General features: G+C 39.9%; 1 protein-coding gene across 3 annotated transcripts in view; it reads left to right on the top strand.

Annotated features, from left to right (window-relative positions):
- Positions 1-20,546, top strand: part of LOC122672890 (glutathione S-transferase zeta class-like) — a 121,061-nt gene extending 100,515 nt beyond the window's left edge. The window contains exons 9-11 of one of the 3 annotated variants that reach the window (XM_043870398.1): positions 5,169-5,228; positions 19,708-19,809; positions 20,378-20,546. In XM_043870398.1, the coding sequence (XP_043726333.1) occupies positions 5,169-5,228; positions 19,708-19,809 (162 nt within the window). In that variant the 3' untranslated portion in view covers positions 20,378-20,546. Of the gene's footprint in view, positions 1-5,168; positions 5,229-19,707; positions 19,810-20,377 lie in introns of those variants that run through there. The other 2 variants (XR_006334503.1, XM_043870400.1) reach the window with 2 other exon arrangements.
- Positions 20,547-21,134: the final 588 nt, after the last annotated feature.

Below are 21,134 nucleotides of genomic sequence, written 5' to 3'. Positions count from 1 at the left end.
ACATAACAGGTCAGGCATCGCCATAGGTTAAGTAATAACTTCCATTGGCAAGTAGGCCCAGTACTTCTCTCTTTCTTTCTTTTTGTTTTTTTTTTTAACCCGAATATTACCTGTGACCTAGGCCAGCCCCTGAGATTTTATTAATAATAAAAAATGAATAAAGAATACAAGGGGGGGGGACATACCACCTTACCCCGACCCAACAGAGCAAACCTCTCAACTCACAAAGACCCAATTCCAAACAACCATGTAGGAGAAACCTATACACTACCTCCTTAAGACAGGCAAGCTAGCTCTATCTTCCCGAAGAATGCGTTGCAGCTCCCCTGGCGGCTGGCTTCCAAAATGGAACACAATGGAAGACCCTGATTCACATGCTAGATTTGCCATCCAGTCAACCGCCCTATTACTTTCCCTATATGCAAAGGAAATCAGAGGCCGAGTAGAACCAATTAGGGCCATGATTTCCTGGAACCAGTACCATCCTCTCCAAAGATTTCACTTTTTGAGATTGACCATTCTAACCGTGGAAGCAGAATCCGAATTAACCACAAACTCCTCAAGGCCCAAGTCTTGGCACAGTTTCAAACCATCTCTCAAAGCTCTTAATTCAGTAATCGAATTTGTGCAATCACCATAGAAATTCGAGAGGGCTGCTAAGACAACACCCTCTTTATCCCTGATTACCCCTTCACCCCCTCCTACTCCAGTATTACCTCTACAAGCTCCATCCACATTAAGCTTAACTGCCGCGAAAGGCAGGCACCAATAAACTGGGATAGGCCGTTTCAGCCGGAGGGGAGGAGCCAATAAACCAAAACACTGCAAAATCAGACCATCTTTGGAGGAAGTCGAGCATTTGATCTTGGGCAGGTACGGAAGGCGTATCACCCATGTTTTGATGCATTCAATAGAATCAGCAATGCACCTTCGTTCCCCATGCCTCTTGTTATTCCTTTCCTTCCAAAGCTCATAAACAACCAGGGAAGGTAAAAGCCCTGCAACAAAGGCACTGAGGCTGCTACAGCTCGCCGCCTCATGCCAAAGAAGGATACGACTTCTAACGTCCTGTGAGGGCAGCACCTGAACATCAAAGACACTTGAAAAAAACCCCCAAACCTTTGCCGCAGTGCCTCCTGAAACCAGGCAATGATCTGTGGTCTCCCTCTTTGGATTCCCGCAACAATCGCTTCTAGAAGCCTGGGGAATACCCACAGACATTAAAGACCCATCTGTAGGAATTTTCCCATTAAGGAGCTGCCAAGTAAAAAAGGCTATCTTCGTGGGCAGTGTGGGGTTCCAAATCCATTTGGCATAGGTTACCCCGGCCGACCTGTGCCACACCTCATTCCAGGCTGATTTGGCTGTGAAACGGCCGTCACTGGAGCTTGACCACACCAAAACATCTTCCTTATCAGAAGTAGCAACATTACCATTTAAAATGCTTTGCCTTAACCCTGCAGAGTCAATCTAGTTCATCAAGTCCTGCCTCCATTCCCCCTCCTCATCTACCGCATCCTTAACTTGCAAGCCTGTATCAACAAGAAGAGGGTTATCCACATAATTAATCAAAGGACCGTCCCCCACCCAGTTATCTAACCAGAAAAAAATATCGCCTCAGCCAAGTAACCATCTTAACTTTGCCAGCATGCACTCCTTATGCGCCAGAGCATTTCTTCATGACTTCGAGCCTAATCCACATTACCCTGCCAATGCAACATGGTTATTTTTTAAAAACTTAGCCTTGAAGAACGCACTCCACAGAGACTGTTCAGAAAAGATCCTCCATAGCCCTTTAAGCCTAAGAGCGAGGCCAAAATCCTCCATCAGCCTAATCCCTAACCCCCTTCTTCTAAAGGCCTACAGACCTTCTGCCAACTCACCTAATGCCGGCGCTTTCCCCACACTGAACTCCCCCAAAGGAAGTCCGCAAAAATGCCATATATCCTCCTTAGGACAGTTTTAGGGGGCTCCAGGGTGGCCAACACGTGAATGGGGATCAAGGTAAGAATGTGCTTCAGCAGCGTCACACGCCCCCCAGCAGATAAAAGCTTTCCTTTCCAACCCGCCACCTTGTTCCTTATTTTTCCAACTAAATCATCAAAGAAACAAATTTTAAGCCTTCCAGCATGGAACGGAGCCCCCAAATAGGTAATCGGCAGCGCCTTCCTTGCAAACCCTATAACAGCCCCCACCATCCAAGCCCTAACCGCCAAAACCTTATTGCTGAGCATAAAACAACTTTTTTGTTTAGTCACCAACTGCCCTGAAAAGCCTTCATACCTGCTGAGAAAGCCCAAAACTTGTTTCAAAGAGCTCTTCAAGCCCCTAGTGAAGATGATGGTATCATCTGCAAACAAGCAATTTGATATTCCCGGACACCCTCTAGGAAGCAGGACATACAAGGCACGCCCCTCTGATAACAGATTTTTTAGCCCCGTACTAAGAACTTCTTCTGGCAAAATAAACAGAGCAGGCGATAAAGGATCTCCTTGTCTCAAACCCCTGGAGGACTTGAAGAAACCTGAAGCTTTGTCCCCCATTACTATAGAAAAGCAGCAATTCTCTATAGTCTTTCTAGTCAGATTGATCCAAGCATCTGCAAAATCAAATTTAGCGAGAACCAAGTAGAGGAACTTCCACTCTAGACGATCATACGCTTTCGCCATATCCAGCTTTAGGATCACATTCCCCTCCCGAGCCTTCCTATTCAAGTCTTGAGCCACCTCTTGAACAATGGAAATGTTATCATGAATACACCTGCCTTGCACAAAAGCTCCCTGCTCTTCCGTTACCAAAGAGGGGAGGATCACAGCCAATATGGAAATAACAATTTTGGCAATAATTTTATAGGCAAAATTACAGAGACTAATGGGTCGAAAATCAGACATTACCTCCGGGCTGTCCTTTTCTGGAATAAGCACCAGGTTAGCAGAAGTGAAGCTTCTTGGAAGAGAACCCCCTTCAAAAAAAAGTTTAACTGCTGCCTAGACGTCCTTACCAACTATATCCCAGCCGGCCATAAAAAAATATCCAGAAAACCCATCAGAACCCGGAGCACTGTCATACAACAAGGATAAAACAGCCACCCTCACCTCTTCAAAGGTGGGTGGAGCCAACAGGGAGAAGTCATCTTTCTCAGTCACAACCTTTGGGATATGAGACAGTAGCCACTCATCCACCAAACATCCTTGAGAAGCGAAAATGTCCGAAACATGACTCGCTGCCGCTGCCTGCACCCCTTCCTGGTCAGTGATCCACGATCCATCCCCCTCACTTATTTTGTAAATACCACTCTGCTTCCTTCTGACATTAACCATGGCTTGGAAAAATCTAGTATTTCTATCCCCCTCCTTTAATCAGGTCCAGTACTTCTCTTTTTGGGCTAGCTAGTAATTAATGTAGGCATAGTTGGCAAAGCTTTGTTGGATCCCTTTAGATCGTACATAGTTCTAGTGGGTTCTTCTTCATGCAGATTACTTTGTTTCTCTACCTCTCATCTAAATATTACTGAACCTGTCCATCCATTAGTTCTGTCATAAGAATATCATACTTATTCTCTTTCCTCTACTCATTTTGTTTCTGATGATCACATGTTTGATACAATTTTTGTAAGGGTCAGCTCATCATGGCAATAGGATTTTGATACCCCATTCCATGCTACTTCACCCAATCCTGTAGTTATATATATGGTGTATTTGTGTCTCTGTTCACCTATTCACATAGCTATCCATAACCCATAACCTCCATTATTGCCTTTACTCATGCATTTTTATAGTGACACTTGTCCACATCATCATCTATTTATGGTCAAAATTTCAGACCAGTTTGACATCCCCACATGTCATTATAGATGTTTTATGAAAATTTTGAGCTGTCTATGATTGAAAAATCAGGGTAAAAAACCCATACATGAAGAGGAATATGGTTGAGATAGCCACCAAATTTGACATGTAGCATCAGGGGATCCCAAATCTATCCAATAGTCGGCTTGCCAAATCATCAATCTGCATGGCTGTAGCCGTGTAGGTTTGATTGCAAGGGTTCCAACTACTTCCAAGTATGGGTGTGATGGAACCTTTTTATATATACATTATTTGGCTGAAATTACACTAAGATAAAAATAAAGGTAATGTACCGATCAATAGATACATTATTCATGGGGTGATAGAACTACTATTACCTGATGACTTTCTGTACACCAATACAGTATGTCATAAGATTTGTTTTTTTTCTAATCTGATTGTTACATATAAATAAACAAAAGAAATAAAGTTGTACTTATTCATTGGAGATGAAGGGATCTGGTCTCATAGCATTCATCTACAAACTAGAGTTATTTCAATGCAAATTATGTAAAAATAAAATCTCAGTATTTGGAATAAATTTAAGGAATAGCAATACATAAAAAAAATTAGTAAATCTTTGTGATGAAGTTCAACATGCAAAGATCTAACAGATACTTTGATCCCCAACAGTAATCAAAATTACACCAATTTATCTCATAAATTACAAATGAATTTTGTAATTTTTCCATAAAAAGTAGCAATAAATTCAACAAAACAGGGAAAACCACACAAATGCATGAAGACCTAACATCTATTTGTGCTATTCTACAGTTTCTTGCCAAAAAAAAGGTCCGAGTGTGGAGAAATGTCACCTTAGAAGGGGGAAAAAAAAAGAATCTGACTCATTGATTCTATACTGTTACAGCGATGGATGTAGTTTTTCTGCTGCACGTATGAGCACCGGATCCATTCCTGCTGTGAAAGCCAGCGGTGCGATATTGAATACACACCACTGATTTTCACAGCAGATTTTGGTTTCTCTGTACGCTCCCCCCCTCCCCCATTGCTGAGCTCTCCATATATCTTGTGGTCTTTGTCTTGATCTAGTGATTTCTTTATTATTATCCATCTAAGAAAAACACAAAGATGTTCCCTTCTCAAAAGCTTGACAGAAAATAATGTACAGAATTGTGTTATACTCTTTACAAAACAAATATATATCAACATGCTCGTGCTATTTAGTGGTTTGTCCTTCAGATATTTGTGCTTATGTACAATTTTCCATAATTGAACTTGTAGCTCTGCTACACTTGGATATTGGTTATATTTTATGCTGGTAAAAAGTATGATTGAAATTCAATGGGGTTGACCTAATTGCAGGCAGATTTATTTCTGGCACCCCAGATTCACGGAGCTATTACACGTTTTAAACTTGACATGGTAATGCGAAACCTGAGATATTGGTATTTGGTACATGTCTAGGCATTGTGTTCTTTCCATTTCATTTGCTTGAGGAATTTGGTGTAAACTTGTATTTTCAGTTAAATGAGTTAGATGCATCTTATTTCAAGTTTTTGACTCCTCTTTCCCCCTTGTTGAAAGAATGTTCTGGTGGAGGATAAGGATTTCATGTTTTTATTAATCATGTCTGCTTCTTCCCTGATAACACCAAGCACACATCTTAACTCTCATGGTAACTTGTAATTGATTTTTTTTTTTTATCTTTAATTTTTAGTGTTTGGGGATGGGGTCATCCTTTAGTATTTTACTGCTTGGCAGATAAGTCCGCCTTTCACATATCTGATAATACTGAAAGTTTTTCTGAGATCAACAGCATAATACTATCTTGCATGCAGATTTATATAGCCATTGTTTCTTTCAATGACCTGGCAATAAAAATAGACAATTGTTTACTAGTTTTTTTTGGGGGGGGGGTAAATTACACAGACCTACGCTGATGAATGCCTAAATTACATTTCCTCCCGTGTCTTAAAAAAGTACAGCCGTAACCCCTGGTACCCCCCTTGGATCCAAAACGTTAGAATAAATGTCTATATGACCATATTGCCCTTTCTTCTAAATGACTTCAATCCTAACTGCAACCGCATTCGACAGTACAACCCTAACAGGGTAGTCTTCACCCACTACGACAGCTCCCTCCAGCTCCTCTATTCTGGCACCAGGTGGGCTTCATGTTCATCCACGCCGGAAATATTGACGCCAGTCCCTCTGCATCTCTAATCTCTCCCTTGTCCCCACCCTAGCCCCCTCCCCCACCTTCGCCTCCAGCCTCCATCCCCACCATCTTCTACCTCTGCCCTCCATTACCCCATGACTCTGCTCCCTCCCATTTCCCCTCTCCTTTTCTCCCCCTCCTCACCGTCTTATGTCTTGTAGTTTTCCTTGAAATGAATGAGCCTGGTTTTCATCATCTTTACCAGATCAAACGGTTGGCCATCCACCACTGGCAGCCACACCGTTATTTGCTCAATTTTTTGCAGCAGCTACGCCTTCCAAGTCTCCCTTCTCATTCCAACCGAGGAATCCCCACCCACACCCCAAAAGGGGGAAGGAAAAAGTAGAACGAATTAAAAGACTTTCATCCACCACCATAGTTACCTCTTCATTTGCTACAGATTCCTAAAGCTGCGAAAATCGGAACTCGTTGAAAGAAAAAAAGGGGGGCAGAAGTTAGAATTGAAGGATCATAATCAGACATATAGAGAACAAATAAAGAGGAACCCATGTGATTTTCTATCGGAACATAAGATTGGAAGAGCGGTGATATCCTTCTTCAAATTCATCGATAAAAACGAGATGCAGTACATACTGACAAATAATTTTTGAAGTAATGAAGGAAGAAGTTGCTGGACAATTGGAAATTCGGCGGATATACGAATGGATTCAGAAATCTCATGATGCAGGAAAGTGAGTCCAGGCACAAAGAATTGGCTGGAAAAACCAAGAGAAATTTAAAAGCTATGTAATAGAAGAAAATTGAGAACTGACACAAGTGAATCGAAACAGAGTTGCACAACATCTAAAACAAATCAGAACGAGGACTTGTAAAGTGAGAAACTGAAGCAGAATAAAAGTAAAGCGAACGAAAGAGAGATCAAAGTATCAAACCCAAAGGGCACAGAGAAACAAATAGATTCAGAGAGAAAAAGCCAGTGGAATCCGGTCGAGGGGACGCGGCAATAATTGGGGGCCTCTCTGGGGCCCCTGCCCATCACTCAGCACCTGCAATCACATCACCCATGTGTAATCCTTGCAATCGCTCAGCCTGTGTAAAGTTGACAACTTCCACTGTTTTTAACTCTCTCACAGATCTGGGCTCTTCGCTCCTGCAGTCCTGCGTCGCAGAACAGAAGCAGAAGCAGTAGCAAATGGCGTCGGATGGTCCATTGGAGGTGAAGGTGAGCATCATTCACCCTCTCAAGGGTAGAATGGTCATAAATACCCATTAAAAACTCTTGACGTTAGCAACTAACTGAATTCTCTAATGGCATGGGTTCAAGTGTTAACAACAACAACAACAACAACACACTCAGCCTTGTCCTAACTTAATGGGGTCAGCTACATGGATCCAAACAAAACAAAGTGAGGAAAGATGGGGAAAAGAGGGATGGGATGAGAAAAGAAAATTGAAAATGACAAATTAAAGGAGAGTAAAAGGAAAAATGAAAGATGAAACTAAGAGGAAAGAGGCACAGCCCAGCAGGTCAGGAGAATATCAGCTAAATGGGGTATGGTACATGGATCCTTGCCCTCCAATAGGTCATACTTGGTACAAGACCTAGACAATGCATGTCCTTCCTCACAACTTGTCCTATGGTCATTTTAGGCCTGCCCCTAGCTCTTTTAGCTCCTTCAATTGAGATCATATCACTCCTCCTTACTAGGGCATACCTAGGCCTCTGTTGAACATGACCGTACCACCTCAAACGACTCTCTCAGAGCTTGTCATTGATCGGGGCGACTCCTACGTCAGGTCTAAAACGTTCATTCTTTACATTATCTTTCCTAGTTTTTCCACACATCCATCTTAACATCCTCATCTCTGCTACACATAGCTTCTCTATATGTCACTTTTTAACTGCCCAACATTCTGCCCCATACATCATAGCCGGTCATACAACAGTCGTATAGAACTTTCCTTTAAGCCTTAAAGGAATATGTCGGTCACACAACACTCCGGACGCACCTCTCCACTTCACCCTTCCAACTTTAATTCTTTGTGAAACATCCTCCTTATGTCACCTTCTTTATTTATGATTGACCTCAGATATCTAAAATAGTCACTTTGTGGCATCTCTCTTTCTTCAATTTGCACCATGCAAGTACCAATCATAGTGTGACTAATATTAAAGCCTCTTGTTTCCAAGGTAGATCTCCATAGCTCTAACTTAGCGTTAATCCTTGCTTTTGTCTTGTCTACCAAAACGATATCATCGGCAAAGAGCATAGACCATTAGACCTCATCTTGAATGCTCTTGGTTGTGTCGTCCATGATAAGCGCAAATAGGTAAGGGCTTAAGGCTGAACCCTGATGTAACCCAATCGTGATTAGGAATTCCTTGCCCTACCCTCCCACAGATCTCACACTAGTCACCACTCCCTCAAAACATATCTTTAATAACATCCACATATATACTCGCCACCCTCTCTTCACTAGAACATGCTGGATTAAATCTCTAGGGACTCGGTTATAAGTTTTTTCTAGGTCAATAAAGACCATATGGAGACCCTTCTTTCTTTCTCTATATCTTTCCATGAGCCTCCTCAGTAAGTAGATAGCTTCTGTCATGGATCTACTTGGCATAAAGTTAAATTGGTTCACCGAGATATGAGTCTCTCTTCTCAAATGGGCTTCAATAACCTTCTCCCAAAGTTTCATTGTGTAACTCATTAGCTTTATGCTTCTATAGTTATTGTAGCTTTGGATATCACCTTTATTTTATAGATCGAAACTACAATACTTCTCCTCCATTCAATAGACATCTTCCTTGTGTTCATAATCCTGTTAAAGAGATTGGTTAACCAATAAACCTTACTACCTCCAAGGGTTTTCCACACTTCTATTGGAATCTCATCAGGGCCTGGTGTCTTGCCTGCTTTCATCTTTCTTAAGGCTTTAACTTTTGCCAAACTAACCTTTTGTACATACCTATGCCATATGGTGTCTTGTTGAATAGCGTAATCGTCCGGCTCATTTCTACTTGACCTATCTCTTTATTAGTAGTTTACAAATATACTCATCCTATCTTTTCAAAATATCCTCGTTGATAACTATGCTCGTTACTTACCAACACTTGTCCATCCTCACCTTGATCTACCTCACATGGTCGAAATCTCTACTCTTCCTTTCTCTCATCTTAGCTATCTTATATATAGCTTTTCCCCCTTCTTTTTTGTTTAAGTTGGGTTGGAATATATAATCCAAAATATTGTGGGGGTATTCTGGTTGTTTTGTGGTAGTTTTATTCCTATGTTATTAGGTTTAAGTAGCTGCTCTTGTAGAGTCAGTTAGTTAGGGGTAATTATGTCTATAGTTGGCTATGTGGGTTTAGTCCCACATCGCCTAGTTCAGTCCTTTGTAACTTTCCCCTCTGTTGTAAATAGAGGGGCTTACCTATCAATGAAATATAACATTATTATTTCATTCTCTCATTCTCTCTTTCTAGCCCACGATTCTGCCAACATGGTATCAGAGCCAAATCTAATCTAGGTTAGAAAGAAAAAAACCCTTCTTCTCTTCATTCGACTTCTCCCTTCTTCTTACCTTTCTCGGCTTCGCCTTCTGGTTTTCTTCTTCTCATCCTTGTAAGGGGGCAGCACTAATGAGGTAAAAACCTTAACCAATGATTTAGTTGCTGCCCTCCTCTTTTCAATCTCTTTTTTTCAATTAAAATTCTGCTGGAACCATCTTTGCGAATTGGTGCTTTCCAGAATTTTTTGGAGATCAACTTCCTATCACACTATTGAAGGTTGACCTTCCACCATTGGAGCTCCCTTTGCTCTCTTTTCCAGCACCTTCCTACCCTATTTAAATGACCTCCTTCCCTTTTTTTCTATTTCTCCATCATCCATTAACCTTTCCAGCCCCTACCCTAATCGATCTCAACTTGTCAGGGTTTTTCTAAACTCTGACTCCAATCGATTTTAGGGTTTCCCTTTTTAGATGCAGCTGATTTTTGGGGGCGATTCCCTACTACTACAAACCCTACTCGACCTAAGTTTGGACATTTTCTGATGGCTGGATTTGTTTTTACAGCAAAGCTTCCTTAACCTGCTAATTTGTTTACCTGCTAAAACCCTGACTCCAATCGAAATTAGGGTTACAGGTTTCAGCTTTTGTTGATTTTTGGAGGGCTGATTACTTCCATTACTAGGACAACTCGACCTCAATCTTGCACCTATCCAAGTTTTCTAGAAGACCCCTATGCCAATCGATCTCTACTTTACAGGGTTTTCCAAAACCCTGACATAAATCGATTTTTTGGGTTAGGGTTACCTATTGCTTCTGGAGTTTTTAGGTGTTTCTACTATCAAGGGAGGCAATTTACTTCAATTATTCATGGCTTGAAGAAGTTCTTTTACACAAGATAGCTGCTGCCATATTTTTTTTTGCGCTTTTCGGTGTTTCTCCCGCTTGAAGATCAAGTCCCAAATCCTGCAAGAGATTGGGTGTTTGTATTAGAGATCCAATCCAGCAGCTGTGGACAGCATCTATGCCAAGAAATCATCACACTTTGACAAGCATCATCAGTTTTTTGAAGTCCCCTTACCCTAATCGACCTCAATTTCAGGGTTTTCCAAAACCCGTACAAAAATCGATTTTAGGGCTAGGGCTGCCCTATCAAGCTAATTTTTTAAGAGGAGTCTTATACATACTAGAGGAGTTCTCAACCCAAATTTCAGCATCATTCATGGAGTTTCTTTGAAAAAAATTCAGGTTTCATTCTTATGGCTTGATTTCATAAACTATCAACCTATTTTTTTCTAGTTCCTATGTAGATGGCTTCTTCAACTACCTATGGATCTGTCGGGTTATGTATCTTCTATTTGCTGGTTCTATTGAGCTTTACTACATACCTTGCTGGTTTTATTGATTGGCTTCTGTAAGCATGACTGGTTGACATGTTATTGCTGCCTTTATGTGGAATACTGCTGCCCTGTTCTTGAGACTGAGTATCCTACTATTGGAGATCGAATTTCTTTCACATTGTTGAAGAGTCAGATCTACTACCTTGGAGATTGGTTTCTATTTGGGATTACAACAGTGTGTTCCATGCTTATTGGTTGCTACTATGAATCTATTCAGTTGTGTGAAGTTTTTCTACAAGTTTACATCCAGTTTACTTTGAGAGCTTGATCCTAGCATTGTTCACTAATTTAGATCTGATCCAAGTTTTTTTGAAGATTATTACATCAATTCTGTCCAGATATCTTCGTCAGTTATATTTAGCATGTGGGAGCTTACAAATTGGAGTTTAGCACACTGGTTCTTCCTTGTGTGACGATCGATCAAGTTTTGAAGAATGGTGCCTTCTCCTTATAACCAATCAGACCTGTTTTTTTATTTAATTCAGATCTAATCATTGGAGATTGGTGTTTCAGACTTAGTTTGATCGATTGAAGAAGGTTGAAGATTGCTGTGTGTTGTTTTTATCCATGGTTCTTTATCCCACTGCCTTTTTCCAATACCCATCTCCCATCCCATACCCTTGGCACTTACCAATCACCATCTTGGAAGCATGGTTTACTCTACTTTGCCATTTCTTCTTTTTCCATTCCCATAGCACCTTTGGAAATTCTAGAAGATTATACTTTTGCACTATCTCTTACATCATCTCTGTTATGTCCACGTGTACTACTACACGTGAGGGGGAGATTATGTATAGTACAGCTGTAGACATTGCAGAAGCAGAACTTGCAGGAACACTTGGTGCAAAACATAGAAGATCAGTGTTTCCACCATTGCCATTGGGTATCCTTCGTTATTGGGTTGAGTTTGCCGTAAAAGAGAGATTGAAGTATTAAAGTATTGAAGATGTTTGGTTATTGCCTGCCTATATGAAGTTTTACAGTTGGTTTGATTATTTCTACTGCTTGATTTATTTGTTTCCGCTGCTTGCTGCCCTAGTTGCTTATCTTCAAGATTATCAGTCAGAGATTCATCACTGGACAGCTGTTGAGGATTGGTGAAAGTTTGCTGATCAAGGCTGCCTAGGTTTTGGAGATCAATTATTTTCAAATTCTTGAAGGTTTATTTGGAAGCTGCATTCATATGTCAAGCTGGATTCTGCTGCAACTTAGTTTCTTCCATTTTGTTTAAGTTGGGCATTAGTACCTTGTATGCGTCAACTTGAGGGGGAGCGTTATTATGGAGTTCTTTTTTTATTTAGTTCGAGTTGGATTTTCCTTCTTCTCTTATTTGTATAATCCAGCATAAGGGAGAGTGTTGGAATATATAATCCAGAATACCGTGGGGGTATTCTGGTCCTTTTGGGGTAGTTTTATTCCTATGTTATTAGGTTTAAGTGGCTGCTCTTATAGAGTCAGCTAGTTAGGAGTAATTATGTCTACAGTTGGCTATGTGGGTTTAGTCCCACATCGCCTAGTTCAGTCCTTTGTAACTTTCCCCTCTATTATAAATAAAGGAGCTTACCTATCAATGAAATATAACATTATTATTCCATTCTCTCTTTCTAGCCCACGATTCTGCCAACAAGTTGGTATAGAGGTCCTCATATTTCTTCGCCCTAGCCATCCCCACAATCTTCCTAGCTTCGTTTCTGGCGTCATTATACCTCTTTTTATCCTCTGTATCTTCAGTCTTTTGCCATGTCTTAAAACAATCTTTCTTAGTCTTAATAGCTGCTTGGACCTCCTCGTTCCACTACCAAGTCTCACTAGGGGCCTGACGACTACCCTTCGCTTCCCCTAAAACATCTTTGGCAACCCTCTTAATACAAATCATCATCTCGTTCCACATTGCATTGGTGTCTCCCTCAAAGTCCCACTTTCCTTGTTTGACCACATTATCAATAAATGTCCTTAGGGATTCCCTTTTTAATCTCCACCACCTTATTAGGCTACAGAAGTTCCCTCCTCCTCCGCTTCTGGGTACTGAGGCACATATCCAAGACCACCAGTCTATGTTGGATGGTTAGGCTCTCTCCAGGTATAACCTTACAGTCCTTACACACCATTCTATCTGCCTTTCTTTTTAAGAAAAAGTCTATTTGGCTGGTAAGATTCTCACTTCTATAGGTAACTAAGTGCTCCTCCCTTTTTTCAAAGAAAGTGTTCACAATGGAAAGATCGTAAGCTACCGCAGAGTCTAGGATTGACGTCCCCTCGTTCCTCTCCCCAACCTCGTAACCACCATGGACACCTTCATATCCTCTACGATCGCTACCAACGTGTCCGTTCAGGTCACTTCCAATAATAATCGATTCATCCTGGCCAAAACCCTGCATTAAATCATTCATGTGTTCCCAAAACTAATGCTTATTACTTTCATCCAATCCTAGTTAGGGTGCATAAGCGCAAACAATATTGACATCCTCTTTCTCTAATACCAATTTGATGGACATGATCCTGTCTCCCAGTCTTTTGACCTTTACTACATCATTCTTTAGATCTTTGTCCACAATTTTTCCCACTCTGCTTCTATTACTATGAACTCCCAAATACCAAAGTTTGAAGTCATCCAACACCTTAGCTTTGTTACTCTTTATCTTGTCTCTTGGATACAAGCGATATTTATCCTTCTTCTCCTCATAACATCTACCTACTCCAGGCTCTTACCCGTTAAGGATCCAATGTTCCAGGAAGCTAATCTAATCCTACGCTTTTGGGTTAACAAATTTCCTCTCACTTGCCCTTGTTTACTTATCACCGCGTTTGGGCGTCGGCACGGCATGTCGCTTACGGGAGACGCCCTAGTAAAATGAGGACGGAGAGACATGAGTGAAGAGAAAAGACTCAAAACACAAAAGGATCTATGCAAAAGGTGATTTGGCAGAATATATTAAAGTTCTGGCTACCGACCTGACTCACCACTATAAGAGAAAAATAAATAAATAAAAAAAATATATATATATACTAAAGGGCCCCTGCTCAGCAAGAAAATGGAAGGACATTTAGTTTACTGAAAATAGAACTCTATCATACATAGATAATCCAAATGGCAATCTTTCTTCAAGTGAGAGATCAGATCGAAAAACCATCGACCAAAGGGTGCTGCTTCGGTCACCGGTGGTGTTCCAAACCTCACTCGTTAAGCCTTCAACAAAAGCCATTTGATTCAGGACTCCGCAACAAAGATTCCAACGATTAATTGCTTTTTTCAACGTACCTTTTTTTCCTCTCCTTTTGCTCTCTGAACAGATTTCTTTATGTATTGGCTTTGCCCCCTTTCTTCCATTTCTGAGGTTTCTTTCAGTTTCTTAGTGACAATAGGTGACGACATTCTGCCTAAATAGTAGACACAAGTGATAAATAAGAGAATACTAAAGATTCGAGCCATAGAATTTCTCAATTCTGACACAAGCATATATATATATATACTAGTAAAATTGCGCGTGCAAATGCACGTGTTTGCTTTTTTTCATGTATGAATCACCGAAATGAACACCCAACATTTTAGATGTTTTACTTAAATAATAAAATTGTTTATATAAACAAACATTACAATAATCCATTTTTTCTTTTATTTCTTTAAAACTTCTTTTCATTTTATAATATATACATTTTTAATTATGTCTTGTAATATATATATTTTTAAAATAAGATGTTATTAATGGCGGAAGAATTGAATTTAGTTTTAAAATCATGAGAAAACTAAGTAGTGAAACGAATGGTACCTTAATTTTTATAAAAGAATAATTAATGCAACATTGAGGGGGTTTATCATGGATAATATTGTAATAGTTATTTATTTATTTTTTAAGATAAGATGTTATTAATGGGGGAAGAATTGAATTTAGTTGAAAATTATAACAATTAATTGAGGGGGGGGGGTTTATCGATTGTTCAAGGAATAATGGATAATATTGTAAATTTTTTTTTTGGTAAGATAAGATGGGATTATTTTATACATTGGAAAGTGGGGTTTTATAGATTGTTGAACGAAAAAATAATAAAATTGTTTATATAAACAACATTACAGTAATCCATTTTTTCTTTTATTTCTTTAAAACTTCTTTTCATTTTATAATATATATATTTTTAATTATGTCTTGTAATATATATTTTTTTAAATATAAGATGTTATTAATGGCGGAAGAATTGAATTTAGCTTTAAAATTGTGAGAAAACTAAGTAGTGAAACGAATGGTACCTTAATTTTTATAAAAAAATAATTAATGCAATATTGAGGGGGGGTTTATCATGGATAATATTGTAATATTTTTTTTTTTAAGACAAGATGTTATTAATGGAGGAAGAATTGAATTTAGCTGAAAATTATAACAATTAATTGAGGGGGGGGTTTATCGGTTGTTCAAGGAATAATGGATAATATTGTAATTTTTTTTTTTGGTAAGATAAGATGGGATTATTTTATACATTGGAAAGTGGGTTTTACAGATTGTTCAACCAAAAATGAGATTATTTTACTCCCTTTATAATTTCTAATTTCTAATTAATAATTAATAAGAATTATCTCTTATTGAATTTATCTGAAAAAACCGTGAGAAAATTGAGTAGGGAAACGATTGGTCGATTAATTTTTATAAAAGAATAATTAATGTTACATTGAGGGGTGGTTTATTAATGGAGGAAGAATTTAATTTAGCTGAAAATTATAACAATTAATAATTAATGAAGGGTATTTTTTTAGGTTTATTGATATTGTTGAAGGGTATTTTTGGTATGAAAAGATTTGCCATGACTTTTGAGTTTCTACATTTATAATATAGTATGATGATATATATATTAGGAGAAGGGTATAAAGGAGAGGATACACCTAATCCATTAAAAGACACTCTCAAAAGGTAAAATAATGTGCATAATCAAGCACAGCAAGGCACAGAGATGGTAAAGCAATGCTTAAACTAAACAAATAATGTTGATAGATTAAACATGTAAATCAGATTAGCATCAATATGAGGGGGCAGGTAGTACAATATGACATAAAAAATGCTAGCATGGCTGCAGCAGCTCAGGCCAAACAAAATGAAAAAACTGGATTCAATAACAAACAGAAATATAATGGGTTTTATGATACAACTCAACAACAAACAGGATCAGCAGCAAAGTAATAATATATAATCCAATGGAGTGATGACTATCCAAAACAGAGAGTCTGCTTGAATCAGCAGTCTTACAGCAATAATATAGTTAACCTCAACACTTGATGTAAAAAAGCATGACAGGATACATAACCACCAGGAAACCTGAAGAAGTCATACAACTCAAGCAGAACTTTTCTAGATAGACCTAGTCGAATAACTGATGCAGAATTAATCAAAGCCCGAGGTGTGGAACTAAGAATATATAACCATATCTCAGACAACATGCAAGCAAAAGGGGTAACTGAAACAAAATGGGTTAAATCAGCTCAGAACAGTACCTATGGTAGATGAGAAGAAGAAGCTAAACTTGAATCAATTATCTTACAGAAATGAAGGTTTACAGTGAAATCAACTTGAAAATTACTTTCACATCAAGAGATTTCAGAAAACAGAGAGGATAATCCAGTACGTGGTCAACAATAAATGGGGGGACAAAGAAAAAAAAAGAGATCAACAATAAGAGATTCAAGAGCCAAGAGAAAAGCGAAACCTACAACCAGAGGATAATCCAGAAACTCCAAATGCATTAACACAAGGATAAACAGTAGGGCAAACAAGCAAAAGGAAAAGTAAGCAAGCCTGTAGAGGTGTTCAGATAGGATATACCATCAGGCCAGTATGCACTAGCCCCAAGCCGCTGGCACCAGGTCTCCCAGAGAAGTGGAGAAGATGAAGAGGTCGTTGCTCTGTCGCTGAGAGAAGCCCTAGGCAGGGGTTTCCAAAAGGACAATGAGAACGACAACCAGAAATTTCTGGGTCCTAGCTCCCTTTTTTGTAATCGAACTAAGTTCAGTACCCAGACACAAAAATCGATCAACCTCCCTGTCTGAGCTGTCTTATTGCAGCCTCCTTCAAGCCCCTCGAGTTATTGTCATCATAAATCTGAGCTCGAATCTGAGGCTGCTACAGAAGCACCGCCAGTGAACAAACGGTATGCAACAATGAGGGCAACTTCGCCTTCACCTACGATTGCAATCCGGGGAGACGCCAGTGAACAAACGGTATGCAACAATGAGGGCAACTTCACCTTCGCCTTCCTCCATCACTGTGCATAATGGCAACACATACTCCTTTGAGAAAGATATTGTTTATGATTGGAGCCCTCCCCATTGCTCGGTTTGTAAGCTGTTTGGTCACAACTCTGTCTCTTGCTCTCTAAAGGCTACTTCTGCTAACATGGAAGAGCTTCCAGTAGCCACATCTGAGAATCCGATTGTCTCCGATTGACCACACTGCAGGTCACCAGAACCTACCGATGGTCCCTAACCCTCCTTTACCCAACTGTAGCAACCAGTTTGCAGCCCTGCACTCTGACGATCCTGAAGCTTTCAGCACTGTCTCCAAGGAATCCTCTGGTGCTATCGCAGTGAGATGTCGCTCTCTCTCGAGCTCCCAAGTAGTCGACCCTGGCAGATCCACCTCTGTATCTCGATCTCCTTCGACTGTGTTGTCAGACAGTTCTCTCCACTTGCAGCTCCCTCCCAAAAGAGATGTAAACATTAACACCACTTTAGCTGTCCCCACCTCTAAACCCTCCCCCTTTGCTAACTTTCTAACCTCCATCCGAGATATCTTTTTACCCGTGGGTCCCACCATTCCTGTCATTGCGCATGGAACCCCAGGATCCCCAACTCTTTGTGGGCCTTTGCCCAATGTGCGTACCCATGTAACCCCAACTCCTTGTGGGCCTTCGCCCAATCCCTTGGCCCATTGTCTCTTAGGCAACCTCCCTTGTGGGCCTTTCGTGCCTATTTCCCGCCCATCCCCAGGCCACTCCAGCCTTCTCCCATCCATCGGGCAGGGCCTTTCTGGGCAGGTTTTTGCCCATCTCCAACCTGGTCGATGGATCTTCTCCTCCCTCCCAATGGGCAACCCTTGGACTCCCCCTCCCTCAATACCCCCTCAGGCCTTTGATGCTCCTCATCGCCCCATTCTTGTCTACCATCGACGTGATTTAAGTGCCCCTCCATTCCGCAAGAAGCTGCCTATCCGGGACTATGCTGCAACCAACATTGAGAAGCTTTCGCCTTTAAGTATGGATATCCGTAACCATGTTTTTTGCCGAGATATTTTGCTATGACATAATGGTCTCCCTTAAATTGAGTATGTTAAGTTGTATTTAGTTTGGGGCTTTTTGGCCTCTTGAGGTTTCGGGTTTCTCCGCTTGTATAGGGTCGGCCTTGTTTTTGGTTTCCTCCCCCACTCCCTTTTCTTTCCTTTGGTGTTGAATTATTTATTCATCCCAAAAAAAAGGAAGAGTTTTCAAACTAGAAAGTAGGAGGAGCTTATAAGAAATAGCAATTAGAATCTTATAAACTAAGTTAGCTAAGTAATAAAGTACACACGACCCCAACATGTAGCTGGAAGATCTCAAAAGAATAATTTATACACAAATCTCCTCTAGATTGGATGATCTGAATAGAATATTCTCCAAATATTCTTGGTCGATCTCCTCTAGGTATCCTCGATATATGTTTTGGTCAAGCCCCAATCTTTTAAGGAGACCAGAAATCTCCAGCTAGGAATCCTTGGAATAAATGGCCCACTAATACTAAAATAAAAGATTCAATTTGAGCATCCTTGGGCTTAAATTTGGGCCTTATAATTAAGCCCATTACAAATAAAAACATTTAAAACACAAGCCACAAGCCCATAACCAAGTACTACCAAAACATGCCCTAATGGTACACCGAAACTGCATGAGTCTTATTCTGGCTGTAGGGTCGTCTTCTTCCTCCTTTGATACTTGAGCTAGTACTTGGATTCTACATCAATGTTGCTATCATCTTCTAGGAGCTCCATGTGTCTAATCCCATCTCCATCCATCCATCCACCAGAACTGAGTCACCCTCAATGGTGGAGGGCCGCCTGCCATTAGAAAGTGCAATCTCCAAACCTTCAATCCTTGCTAGACCTGGAGTACCCTGTGTTCTCCCATCTACATTCAACTTGTATGATTATGGGGCTGGGGAACAATTGAAGTTGTTATAGAGGAGGATGCCTCTGTTGTCTACTGCCTCATAAATTGTTAACCGTAATCCCCAGAATCTGTCTAAAGTGGCAGCCCCTCTTGCTGTCTCAACATGATGACATAAAATATCCCTTTTAGCTCTCTCAAACCTTTAAACATTGTAATTTCTTTCTTGCCAATTTTTCCAAATAGAAACCACGAATAGACAATTTCACATGAGCTTTTCAGTTTGTAATTTGTTGACACCAATTTATTGTGCATCTGCCATAACAAATGTCATTTATGCTTCTGCCCCCCCCCCCCCCACCTCCAAAAAAAAAAAAAAAAAAAAACTTTTCTCTTCATTCTCTATGTAGCTCCACTGGGTTTCTTTCAGGATCATATTTAGCTTGATAATTTCTCTTAGTCCTTTCAGTTTATTCTGTTCATTAAACTAGTCTTCTCTTCTTTTTTCTTCTGTTTCTTTTTAGCACTTGTAAGTTGTAATCATGCTCCCCTACTCCCAAGAGACAAATCTAGGCAAGCATATTTTTTATTATTATTGTGTTCGATTATACTTAAACCTCATCTTGCTATCTGCATATTCTGTTCACATTGGTTAGTGGCCTCACATTCCCTCTTGTTACTTAATTTTTTGCAGACTCAATTCCCTCTTTTATCCAGGCTCCACGAGGCATATGGTGAGCTACCGGCATTCCAAGCTGCTATGCCAGAAAAGCAGCCCGATTCTGTGAAAACATAGGTTTGCTCCATTTTACTTTTGTTAAAGGTTACTGTGAGGAGTGCCCCCGTCGTTGTGTTATGTTGAGTTATTGTTAATTGTAGTTCCCTTCTAATATTACTTTTAGTTATTGACTTTCATTGTAATTAGACTTAGACTTGCAGTAGGTTTCCTAGTAAGAGTAGATTACTTGAATGAATATAATATAAGTGGTGGAGTTGACCACGTTGGATACATTCTCCACACAACTCTTTCCAAACTTCCAATTGGAATAGGTGTACTACCCTTGGAAAACAGAAGGCTTTGGGCTTGACATTAGCCTAATAAAACAAATTAGGGACCTTCATTCCTTGGAGCAAAGACCATGATAGGATTACTAATTAAGTTCTCACCCCAAAAAAAAAAGGAATAATAATAAAGTGGTCTGTTCTTTCCCTCTTGGTTTAAGAGATGAAGCGTATCTATGGACTGAGATTTAATCTTTTACCATTGCTTATGTTGATTGAAGTTTTGTTAGGGAGAAAGAGAAAGGAGGGGGTTGCTTTTAGTTTCTTGGTTTGTAATTCTGATAAATTCTTGGTTTGTGCAGAAGATGGGCAAAAACAAAAACAAAGGCATCAAATTGTCAAACGTGTCTAAGCATATGCCATTACTAGCTAGTAGTCTCGTGCGTGCTAGGAATAAGCAGTTGGAGAATGTGACCATCGTTTCTAATTCCTTATTAGTGTTGGAGGGAGTCTGGGACTCATTCTGCTTTTTCCTGTGTCCATCGACTAATGGGTTTAGCTCATACAATGACTCATTGTACTTGGTTTTTGGGAATTTTTATTGGTCCTTTTCTTTTTTACTTTCCTCTGATGTAGTAAATAAACTTCTGAGAGAGAGCATTTCACCATGCAGCTCTACACTGGCTCATGTTCAACTTGCAGTTCTAGACTTGCTCATATGTCCAAGATACTCCCTAAATAAATTGACCTTTCTAAGCCTTGTGCAATGAAATTATATCATCTGGGCACATGCTAATGATACACAGTTCTCCATGGTAGCAATCATGAATTCTACCAAAAAGGAGCCATGACTAGTTCATTCCTTAGCTGTCATGAGTACATGGAAGATGAAGAAAATACATAAAGATTAGTGGTAGTTTCTGTTGGATGTGTGTCCATCAAACCCGGTTCGGTCCGGTTCAACTCAGTTTATCTTTGTATTGAACTTTTATACATTTTAGTTTAATATTATCACATACGATATAAACTTTTTGAGCATTATGTTTCCGTAAGTTATACTTAAAATGGTAGTCACGACTAGGATTTGGGCTGGGCACCCTTATCATATGGTCGTCGCAT

This window comes from Telopea speciosissima, chromosome 8 (genome assembly GCF_018873765.1).
Source record: "Telopea speciosissima isolate NSW1024214 ecotype Mountain lineage chromosome 8, Tspe_v1, whole genome shotgun sequence".
NCBI classification, from domain to species: domain Eukaryota; kingdom Viridiplantae; phylum Streptophyta; class Magnoliopsida; order Proteales; family Proteaceae; genus Telopea; species Telopea speciosissima.
This window is presented reverse-complemented; position numbering and strand designations above follow the sequence as displayed.